The sequence below is a fragment of the Alosa alosa genome, chromosome 11 (genome assembly GCF_017589495.1).
Source record: "Alosa alosa isolate M-15738 ecotype Scorff River chromosome 11, AALO_Geno_1.1, whole genome shotgun sequence".
In the NCBI taxonomy this organism is placed as follows: domain Eukaryota; kingdom Metazoa; phylum Chordata; class Actinopteri; order Clupeiformes; family Clupeidae; genus Alosa; species Alosa alosa.
In genome coordinates this window covers 28672906-28684924 of record NC_063199.1, presented here as the reverse complement: position 1 = coordinate 28684924, position 12019 = coordinate 28672906, and the positions used below count along the sequence as shown (strand labels likewise).

General features: G+C 42.9%; 1 protein-coding gene across 3 annotated transcripts in view; it reads right to left on the bottom strand.

Moving 5' to 3' along the window:
• Positions 1-29: 29 nt before the first annotated feature.
• Positions 30-12019, bottom strand: part of slc1a2b (solute carrier family 1 member 2b) — a 34669-nt gene continuing 22679 nt past the window's right edge. For 2 of the 3 annotated variants that reach the window (XM_048257075.1, XM_048257074.1), the window contains exons 3-11: positions 11188-11340; positions 10364-10614; positions 9851-9995; positions 9362-9488; positions 8981-9214; positions 8614-8808; positions 8047-8181; positions 7564-7801; positions 30-4363 (exon numbers count right to left, since the gene is read on the bottom strand). In XM_048257075.1, the coding sequence (XP_048113032.1) occupies positions 4289-4363; positions 7564-7801; positions 8047-8181; positions 8614-8808; positions 8981-9214; positions 9362-9488; positions 9851-9995; positions 10364-10614; positions 11188-11340 (1553 nt within the window). In that variant the 3' untranslated portion in view covers positions 30-4288. The remainder of the gene's footprint in view (positions 4364-7563; positions 7802-8046; positions 8182-8613; positions 8809-8980; positions 9215-9361; positions 9489-9850; positions 9996-10363; positions 10615-11187; positions 11341-12019) is intronic. The other variant, XM_048257076.1, reaches the window with a different exon arrangement.

Here is a 12019-nt window from a genome sequence, read left to right as displayed (position 1 = left end):
GGTAAAGAACAGAACAGAAGGGAACAGACTTAGTTGAATCAACATTTATTAGTTATCATAGCTGTATGTACACCAGTGGTACAACACATACTGATATGTATGAACATGGAATTTTATACCACAGGTCTGGTAAAGAAAAAAAAACTGTAGTTGTTTCTTTTTTTAATTATTATATTGTGTTTGTTTACACATTTCTTTTCTACTCTGTCCCAACCCAGTCATTTTCAACAGGGATGAAAATGATGAGAGTGGCTTCACACAGAGGACTTGTATCGGAGGGGAGGTCTGCACAGGACACAGAGATGGGGGTCGAGGTCAGGCAGGTTAGCAGGCTAACTCAACGGGTCAAACAGCATGTCCCTAATTGGTTTTCTTACTGGCCCTTGTTTTTGGTCATATGCCCTAAAATTCCAATTGTCTTAACGGTGTGGAGCTCTGTTTTTCGGCCTGACCCTGGTGAGAACTGGCAGATACCAAAACACGTGGGGTGGCAGAAGGGGAATTTTAGAACTGCTGACTTTTTGTGTTCCTGTAAAAGTTTATATGCTCTTTGATCGACTCTAGGTCAACTCTTCGCAAGAATATCTCCATCCTGCTTAAATGTTAGGCCCGAAGAGTAGCTGAGTATGTGTGGCAGTTCATGCTTGCGGAAAAAAACAAACAAGCATGCCCTTATGATTTGAACTGCTGACACATTGTGGGGTGATTTTTAGATAGGTCATGTAGGCCTACTTGTTATCTACCATAGTGAGCTGCACTCTGTGAATTCTTTAGGAGATGGGCTCACAGTTTGACAAGCTCTTCTCAGTGGTTCTGGTTAGTATTTACTCAGAACGGACAACAGTAGTGACGTTTTTTTTATTTCTGTTTTATGTACACAGCGTATAAATTTTAATCTTCGACATCTGTGCTTAAGAGCTGGCACATAACAGGATAATAACCACATTCCACAAGCGAAGTAAGATCACTCCAAATGGACAACAAGTGCAACTGCACTATGCAATGTGTTTTCTGTCTTCCAATTGGTTTAGTTTTTTGATTGAGTCATGCCCGAATTCCAGAACATTCTGCATTGAAATTCAGCAGAGCAAGTCATATATATATTTATGTACAATGAAAATGAATGCACACACAACATTTTATCTTCAAGGGACCAAACATTCAAAACATTCATTAGATACAAAAAAGATATTTATATATTGGATATGTAACAGCTAAGTGAAACATCTAGGAACAGAGATGTAAAATGAAATAAAACAAAAACAGGTGTTTATTACACTTTCTGATCTATACACTTCTGATCTATTTATTTCAATTTTCTGAAGAACATACAAGATATATATTCCTATAGGATTACAAAAAATGTCACATCAATTATAAACTATTTCTACATGTCCCCTCACCGAAAAATAAAATCAGTTACCTACAATATGTACACAAAGTGCAAGGAGGCACTTCAATTCCATGCTTCTCAGAAAACTGGTCCAAAAAGAGAACAGAACGAAAAAAAGGTCCATGCATCTACACTGGTGAGATCATCTCAGTGGCCTATTGCGTCGCCCCGGTTTGTCAATAAACACACAGGGCTTGAGTGAGCGTTATACTGGCCCTCGTCTAAATGGCGGCTGCTGTTAGCACGCTCATATTCACACTCACGAGACTTGCGTCCACTAAGGGTGCCGTAAAGATCTGGTGGTCACTCGGTTACCGGTACAGTATCTACACGGCAAGAACGCCCAGGAATACGTGTGGATAATTGTGCCTCCCGAGCCCTCCTTCAGAGAGGCTCAGAGAGTGAGGGGAGCACTGGAGAGGGGAGGGTGACAACACTCCCCGACTCCTCAAAGACAATGTTAGACTTTAGGCTACTACTGTTAAAAGTGTGATCTAGAGATGCCTCGACCATACAGTGGTTAAACAATTTCAAGGCAAGGTCGTCACAGAGCAGAGACGAACAAGGACGAGTGAGCGCAGAGAAAAAACGAAATGAAACGAACATAAAAACATAGGCTTCACAGAACATCAAACCAAATCCGTACCTTGAGATTGTTCAGATAAGTCTCTGCGCAGCATTCAAATTTACCCAGTGTTATTATATAGCAGTATGTGTGCGTATGTATGTATGTATGTATGTCAAATCTTTCACCATTTGGTTCCTTGAGAGGGAAAGACTTTTCCGTGGCAAGAGCTTGAGTTGACAGCTCAGCCGATTTGGGCTCCCTGATCTGGCCGACGCTGACGTGAGTGTAGCCGGTATGCTGCAGCATTGTGGGGCGGTGAGAACAGTCGAGGAATGAAGTTCAAGGCTCAAGAATTTGAGGATAGATACCCTCATGGAGAATCTGTACGGTGCGTGTAAAAATGGCCTCTTTCACTTGAGGTGTATATTTTTTGTCAGCTCAATATTTGTGCGATATTAATTGGTTCTGTGTAACTATACAGCAGCTCTAGCAGACAGTTATTTTCAAGTCTAACCTTTGTGTGCTTTAAAAGGCAAAGATCTCAAGGAAATGATAGTGGAATGCTACCCTTGACTAGACCCTGTCCTGTGTGCTTTTCATATCTCCATTTTAAAAAGTTGTTGTCTTTTTTTCCCTTACAATATATTTAGTTAAATAAATGTTTAATGGTCTGTAAACAGTCAATATATTAAATGTCATGTAAGCTGCATTACATATGCATGAATATATAAAGGCAATAGGCATTTTGGCAATTGTAAGACTGAATAAACAGCTGGTGAGAGCAGCACATCTGTGGGTTTCAGAGTGTAGGTATTCCTCACCACCAGCTGGAGCTCAGGATCCTCTGGGATCGTGTTTATGGTCTAAACAATTTTGGCTCAGAGATTTATGTTTTGTTTGGAGCACACATTGTTTCTCTGCCCAGCATGTCAGTGGGAGAAAAAAAGAACATTGAAGATGTCACTTTTTGAGGTCACAGAAAAATACTGTGTACCCTCTGCGACCTTCACAAAGCCAGCAACTAAAGCAATTGGCACTTTTGATGTGATCTAGTCTCTGTTCTAACTAACTGTACTTACAGTCTTAGGCAGTGGTCAGCATTCTGATTAGGAAAGGCGCAACTGCCTTCAAATTGGAGGAGAGAATGTGCTTTATCAGCAGTAAACAGCCAAAAGATTGTGCTTGAATCATAAGGTAATCCCTCTAAAAGTTGTTTTCCCCAGTGTTTTTTGACTTGGAAGGGTATATACAGTAGACCATATGTGCTCTTGCTTGGTCCCAAAACATGCATCTAAGGCCAACATGCCACAGCCTACATCATCATTCTCATAGGTCATAATATCTACACAGTTAAGATTTGCATCTGTATTCACTCTAGTTTCACAAACACCCCTAATCCCTCTGGCAACACACAGCCTAGAAGGGGGGGTCATTAAGAGAAGAAGAAGAAGAAGGGACAGAAGAACAGACCAGAAGGAGGAGAGGAGATGACCTGAGGACTAAAGAGGTGGAAAGAGAGGAGAGGTGAGTGTGGAGAGAGGTAATCCTGGAGAGAGGGGGGGTAGCTGTTTCCAGGTTTGGAGATAAAGTCCAGGGAGAGGAGAGAAGATGAAGTGGGACTCTACAGGGTGGGGTTGCTTATTCATCAGTTCATCAGCCTGTTCACTCTTGTTGAGTGTGTGTGTGAGAGAGAGTGTACTGTAGGTGTATGTGTTTGTGTGATGAGGTAAAGGCCTTAAGCGGCCAAAGGGCGCAGATCTCTCTCTAAGCAGCAGGCTATTACTTGTTCACCCAACATGTAACAAGGGGTCAAAGGTCAGAGTGGGGTGGGGCTATGGGGATTCGGCAGATGCTTCCCCCTCACCTTGGACTCTCTCTCCCCCTCACCGACATGCTGTCACAGCAACCACATCTACAGTATGCATATATATTATATTTGTGAATAATTTAAGGTAGATATTTGATATTTTTTTTCTTCCCTTACTTAACCCTCCCAAGCCTTGATGTCCATTGTGCAAGAGTTAGCTATCGCACATACATTAGAACTCTATCAGATGGAGTATTAATATCTCTGTTTCAGAATTAGTATTAGTTTTCAGTCAGCCAGATGATTTGTTAAATATTCTTTTTTTAAAAAAGGGGAATATTAAAAAAAAGAAACATCATCATCATCAACAACAATAAGAAGAAGAACAACATCAACAACAGTAAAACTAAAATAAAAACAGTACTTTTTCCATTTGAATTGAACATTTTTTTCCATTTTCTTTTTTTTCACCCAATAGGAAAGCTTGTGGGCTCAGGTGCTGGGGATGTGTGTGCTTGCATTATTCTTTTTTCCACGGTTCCTCCTCAACAAGTGTGTACTCCGCAGCAGTTGAACCGTTTGTGGCCGAGGTTACCTGAAAGCAAGTCACGGACATCTAGAAGAACAGTTCGAAGGCACATGGCATGTTGTGTCGGCTTAGGTGACAGGAACAACATAATGGATTTCTATGCAATGGTACCCTTTGAACAAGACTGTGAATTCTCATCCCTTAGAGTTACAAACATTTGTCAATAACTTGTTATGTAAGATGCCATATCCAGCTACTAGGTATCATGACCCATGGGGTATACTACGAAGCACGTTAGACATATCTAGGCTATGTAGACATATCGAGGCTTCACAAAGCCTTGACTCAGGAGTATACGTTAAGTGATACTACGATAGCAGTTATGTGATATATTTGTCAAACTAGGCTTTCAGCTCAGATCTGTGTGCGTTCTCGGAGTTGGGATGACGTTGGCCAATCGTGAAACGTGGAGATGCACAAGACCGCCTCTATTAAAAAACAATTACTTCCGCATTCATGAGCGATAGCTTAATCTACACTGCGGTAATTTTTTGTGTCTAACCTATAACATCAAATAAATCAATTGTCATCAGTTGTTGTATGGTATGCACGTCCATAGTGGGATATTTGCACGCACAGCACTATTAAAGCGCATTCGAGATCCAAAATGTTAGTAGAGGCGGAGCTCCACCTGTAAGATATATGACAGAATCCTACACGTGAGATAACTTCATTTTTAAGACAATTGATTGGTCAGTGGGCGGTAGATTACACAATTTGAGCTATAACTTAGCACATAACCTCCTCCCGACCAGGTTTGGTTGACAGCATAAGATACCATGGTGATATAGCGACACTAAAACAGATCCACTTTCGTGTCACAGCATACCCTGGCTTTGAGCGCAACATACCTCGCTAACCCACTAATCGATATTCGTAGTATAGCCCACCAGTGTCATGACAACTTAATGTTATTTATTATTGTGATGACAGCTCTTGAAATGTAAAGTGCCACTGGATATACACTGTTTATATCTTAAAAGATATTCCATCTGCCATGTCACGATCAATGACATTGTTATGTCGGTCTATGATGGCAAATTCAAGTGAAGTTTCCTTAAGCTTTGTCAAGAGCACATTGACATTTCCATTAGTCTTACTTGTTGCCTTCATTATTCTGTCTTAATGAACTGAGAAGCCCTGCTCAGCTCATGCTAATGACCCTTAGGCCCTTTTGACACATCCCATGCATTCTCAGCCTCAGAATGAAACGATAGGGGGCAATCAGCAGTGTTCCAGAAGAGCTCCACCATGCCTTAGATAATTAAGTCATGCTGTGGGGTGCTTATATTGCTGCGTGCTTATATTTAATTCTCATATAAATGAATAAGGGGGCATTCTTTTCATAAGCACACACAACATGCAACAGAACACAAAGAATATATACAGAAGTACATTCATAAACACACACATACAGATACATTAAGTAAAAAAGTATACAAAATATAAGAAAATAACATGCAACATTAATATGCAGGTTTCTACAGAGTTATTTTGCAAGGCATCTACAAATGGTTTGCATCTTTGGATTGAATGTTAGTTGTTTTAATACACAGACATAATATGCAGCTAAGTCATGCAAGAACAAAAAGAGAAAATTGGAGAGAGAGCAGCTTTTTTGTGTCACACGCTCAGCCAGAAGACTAGGCGAAGGGGGGGATGAACGGGCGGCCGTTTCTAAGCAACATCATTGATTGAATGGATCCCCTTGGTAACTCCGGCGCGAAGGCTGTCTGAATCCAATGGCATGCATGTCATCTCGTGCGGGTTGTCATAGTGCCCAAACCCAGATTGGCGTGATCTCTGTGTCTTTCTGCCGTTCCCAAAACCCTAGAGTTTCTACTGCACCCCCACACACACACACACACACACACACACACACACCCTCCACTTCTATGCATTTTTTCGTCTTTCGCATGTGAATGTGAGGCCATGAAGGAGCCCTAAGAGCTCTCTTGTGTGTGTTTTTCTTCCGACGGAGACTTAAACTGACTCAGTGTCAGGTTGAGTAGGAAGGGTAATGATATTATGCAGTGCTAATTAATCATCCCCGGCCTTTGGCTCGGCATCTTTAACAGCGGCGCGTTCTAAAAATGTACTCTGAGAGAGCGAGAGTGAGAGTAGGAGACTGTGTGTGTGTGTGTGTGTGTGTGTGTGTGTGTGTGTGCGCACCGGCGGCGGAGGCGGCAGACGTCACAAACACAGCCGGTCGCCACTGAGAAGAGGTGTGTCACTCACAGGAGTGGTAAGGGGACACGGTAATCAGCTCACACACTCGAGTGGCAAGTGGATCAGTCGAATCCCTCTCGTGGAAATGGAGAGACCACAGAGATACTATCTCATGGTCATTCTGGTGAGGTGGATTGAAGCCTAATTCCCTGAGGTAACAGACTTGCCCTTCCCCATCCAATCACATGCTCTATAAGGTGAGTGCAGTAGAAAAAAAAAGCAGAGGCGCACTCAAGGGCTTGATTCTAATACGAATTTGTATTGAGAGCCGAGGTATTTTCAACAAGTCTACAGACAAAAAACTGGGAAACAAACGTTTCGGGCTTAGCCCTTTGTATATGATAATGGAGACATTAATAAAGGGCTAAGCCGAAACGTTTGTTTCAGTTTTTGTCTGTAGACTTGTTGAAAATACTAAACTCTCAATACAAATTTGTATTAGAATCAAGACCTTGAGTCGCCTCTGCTTTTTTCTACTGTACTCAACCCTTGGAGTTCACGCACCAGGCAAAACATCACAAACTTAAGGCGCAGACGCCGACTCGCCATTGTTCCTACAAGGTGAGTGACCAATAGAGTGGAGGGATGTTGACTGATGACCCCTTCATTACCCGCTGCCATGGATCCACCCACATCTTAACCCCACCCTATGAAATAGGTACTGGGAAATAGGGCTGCCTTGGGTTTCTCAGTAAGAACTTATTACTGTAAAGTGCAGTGAGTATTTAAATAAAGACTTCCAGGATGAGATTATCTGCTCTACAGAATAGGCCTGCATCCCAACTGGACCATGTGTCAAAAAAGCTGCTTTCTCACAGAAATGTTTCAAGAAATATATACACTTTTTACATAATTCAGTGTATGTATTTACACAAACAACAGAAAGACATGCAGAGAAGAGAACAGGGACAGAAAAGATGCATGCAGCAAGGATGTGACTATATACAAGTCTCTATGTCCGTAAGCGTGAGTTGTACCTTGCATTCATCTACCAGTACTGAATTGTGAGCGGCATACACGCACTGGTTGGAGTTGTTTTCGTGGTGGTTCTTGAGGTCGTCGTAGTAGGACGGGGTCTTGGTCATCATCTCGATGTCGTCCGACTTGCCATGCTGCTGGGCATCGAGGGCATCAAGCTCCGCCTTGGACATGTGGTACACGATCCCGGCACCAAAGGAGTCGCCGACTACGTTTACTGAGGTACGGAAGCGATCCCTGATAGGCAGCACAGGACAACAGTTAGGGTTCACTCAGTGTGTTGCGTGTGTGTGTGTCAATGCACCTGTGTGAGAATGTAAAAGGCAAGTGAGATAGAAAAGTGAAAGAAAGCATATATATATATATATATATATATATATATAAGTGTACTTGGGTTTGTGTGAGCATGTAAAACAAAGAATGATCGGTATGCATGCTGAACATCCATCCATCTTGTCCCCCCATCCAGCACCCATACTCACAGCAGCCAGTCGACTGCTACCAGCAGGCTGATGTCCTGAGTGGGTAGACCAACAGCTGTCAGGATCAGCAGCATGGTCACAAGCCCAGCACTGGGGATACTGGCCGCCCCTACACTGGCCAGGGTGGCAGTGAGACTGTAAAACAGGACATGGCACAGTGAACCTCTGAAACCCTTCCATACTGTGTACAGCAAGAATCTAATGGGGTGAATCTAATAGGCCGTGCATTATTGATTTATGAGCAACTCAACAAGGACTTGTAACAACGAATGGCCATGGTTGGGAGATTTTTGCTTCTCTCCCTATTTCATTAATTACAATATCAGAGTAAATGCCAGGCAGGCACCACCTTAAGAATCATTAGGGAATCTATCATTGGAAATCTTGCTTAAATCTTACTTAACGTTACTTAAAAATGTAGAACTGAGAGAAAATGTATCTTGTACATGCATAAGACAACAAAATTCAAACGTAATAAGAGTTCCTGGTCTACAACGACAAGCAATGGTATTGTAGACTGTTGTAGACTCGTGGAGGAGAGGCCCCTTAAAGTGCACAAAATTCTACCTGACGGTGACAATCTGGCCAGGGTCAAGGTTGATGCCGTTCATCTGGGCAATGAAGATGGCGGCCACAGCCTCATAGAGGGCAGTGCCGTCCATGTTGATGGTGGCACCGACAGGAAGGACGAAACGGGTCACTCTCTTATCAATGCCCAGGTTCTCCTCAAGGCAACGGAAGGTAACTGGCAGAGTTCCAGCACTGTGACAGTGAAGCAGATAGACACAGAAAGATAGAGAGAGAGAGAGAGGGGGCAACGATAGAGATATTTTATTTAAAATAAATGCCAATATATTTCTGCAAGCCATGCTTGGGTAACAACTTTGAAACCTTAGAAATTGTGGTTAGACAGAGAGAGTTGTATTTTAAAGACCTGGAGGCAGTTCCAAGAGCCGTGATCCAAGCCTGAAAGATGCCCATGAAGAAAGTGAAGGGGTTTTTCCTCACGATGGCAAAGTAAATGCAGGGCAGAAAGATGGCTCCATGGATGATGAGGCCGACGATGACCGTCACCATGTACATCCCCAGCTGCCTTGCAACCACCTCCAGATCACTGATGGAAATGATCTTGCCACAGATCAGGCAGGCGATACCGAAGGGAGAGTACCTGGGAAGGGGGGAGGGGGGTGGTCAATCATATTACTCACACAAGGCCAGAGAAAATTACTCACACAAGGCCAGAGAAATTGAAAGACATAGTAAAGACAAAATTAAACAATGGAGCAGGTAACCAATCTTGTGTAATGGCACTCACCACATGATCATGAGGACCAGCTTCATAACAATCTCGTTCAGGATGTTGAAGAACTCAAGCATGAGGCGGGCCCTCTCGCCCATCTTTCCCATGCAGATCCCAAAGGCAATGAAGAAGCCGATCAGGCCTTTAGGGGTAAAAGAGGCAGAAACACACAGAAACACTCCGTTTAGTCATGTGGCTGAAACACTTTAACTCAACAGGCTCCCAGGTAGGCGCTCTACTGAGGCGCTTCTAAGTCTGAAATAGTCATTTGCTCTGGGGAATTGGGTGTTAGCCGTTAGCTAGCTAGTGGACTTGCAAAGGAATACTGAATGGATGTGAAAGGGCAAAGCTGTCATATTTGATTGATTTTCTTAATAACATTTGATTTACTGTATCGGATTTCCTTTGAGACTTCCCCTGGCTATTTCTTCCTCTAATTATATCAATGGGATGTGACACCAGATTGAATAATGTGTGCTGACTAGAACATTAGAGTAATCATACCCAGCACGTTCATCCCACTCTTAAACTGCAGTGACTTTTTGGTGATGAAAACGGGTGGCTGCTTGGTGGCATTGGTGAGGATGTCTTCCAGTGTGCTGTTCACCTCGGCTGCGATGACTTCCTCCTTTTTCACAACTGTCTGGATCTGTAGAAGTGAGTGGTAGAAAGGAAATCACTTGACAAATAACTAGTCTGGGTCTGCAAGGTCTCTGAATACACCAGAAAAAAAAAAATATTGAGTGTATGTTCTGCGGTGCATTTTGATTCTTTAAAAAGAAGCCACCATTCTTTTCCTTTAAACCTTCACCCATTGTCATTATATGTTCAAAGAGAACAACTTCCTTATATTGTTTGTTTGTTTGCAAGTGTTAACAAAAAAAATATTTGAACAAAACTCAAGGGCACAGGGAAAACGAAAAACAAACATACAAATGTTTCAAATTCAAACGCTCGACTTTGCTTTTGAATCTGAATGCACCCCAGGTTTTCAGAGCAGTTTCCCCCTCTCCCTACCTGCTGGAAGCAAGCTTGGACCAGATTCTCAGGAAACAGGTTCCTGATGAGGTCAAAGAAGGCGTCCAGGCTGGAGACCTCATCATGGACATGGCCTTCTCCCAGCTGCTCCTTCATCTTGGGGTTTCCAGGATGGATGACCAGCACCAAGATCACACCCAGGACAGCAGCGATGACGGTGGTGGACATGTAGTAGACCATGGCCCTGGTGCCCAGACGGCCACTGGATTTAGCATCCAAACCAGCCAGTCCTGAAACAGAAGACACGATTAGCCCATTTCACAAGATGGGGCCGCTGTGTAAATCAACTTCCTGTGGAAGAGCACTGTCCCATAGACAGCAAAAGAAAAGTCCACAGGAAAGACAGAAACAGGAAGAAAGGCTAGGCTATCAAGGACATGGGTAGATAGATGGAGGAGAAATCAAAAATAATAAATAAAAAGTTCTATGGAGATGTGCAAAAGTTGGAGAAAGTCAGATGTGTGTGTGTGTGTGTGTGTGTGTTTTGATGTGTGATGAAATAAGAAAATAAATAAAATTGCATTGTCCTGAATCAATGTGTTGATTAACTTGAAGTGTATTATGGTTCTGTCTTAATTACTTTGTTTATTTCCCATTTACATAGCCAGGACTATACAAACACCAGTGCTATTGCTAAACACACACACAGCTAGCGTACCATGAGAAGCTAAATTTGTTAACTTTGACAAAAAGTGTGTATACGTGTATGGATTAGAATCACAGACCGCAAACTATCATGGAGTTACAGACTGATTGTTGACAATCATGTGATTGGCAGTGAGAGGGTTTGTGCCGTGACTGACCTGTGATCAAACTGGAGATGATGAGGGGGAGGATGAGCATCTTCAACATCCTCATCAGGATATCACCAGGGAAGGCGATCACCATGACAATGTCCGGATTAATTGGCGAGGCCACGCGTAGAAGCATTCCAGAGACGGCACCCAGGATCACACCTAAACCACAGAAGACACACACATACACGCATGCACGCACGCACACACACACACACTTATCAGTAATTGCACTTTTATATGCTATTACACAAGCCACATCAATGGCAAAAGAGAATGAACCATCTTTTTCAAAACTGGTAATACTGTATATTGGAATGTATATTATTGATGATGGGGTTAATATCACAATTCAGTGATTGAGTAGGCAAAAATCACAATCAACAAAACACCCACACATCTCTCTCATCTCTAAGGAAAAGACACTTTACAAACAAGACCAAGCAACATTTGTCTGCCAGACAGTTTAAAAACTGCCCAAATCGTATTACTGTCAAGAGCTGATTCTTAGAAGCGGCACACAACCATCTGCAACATTCCATGTGGGGCCGAGATGGTTTGCTGCGAACCTCACAGTCGGACAGCAGACTTATGTCTTTCTGGGAGGTCAGAGGGGAATAGAGGAACAGAGAGAGGGAGAGAAAGAGAGTGAGAGGGTGGGGGTAGAGAGAGAGAAAGAGAGAGAGAGAGAGGGAGGGAGAAGGGAGATAGAGACAGAGAGAGAGAGAGAAGGCAAAGAAAGAGAGAGAGAGAGGGAGAGAGAGGCAGATAAACAGGTGAAGGAAGAAAGAGATAAAGAGAAGGGGCCCAGATGAAAGCAAGTCTGACCCTGGCCTCTTGG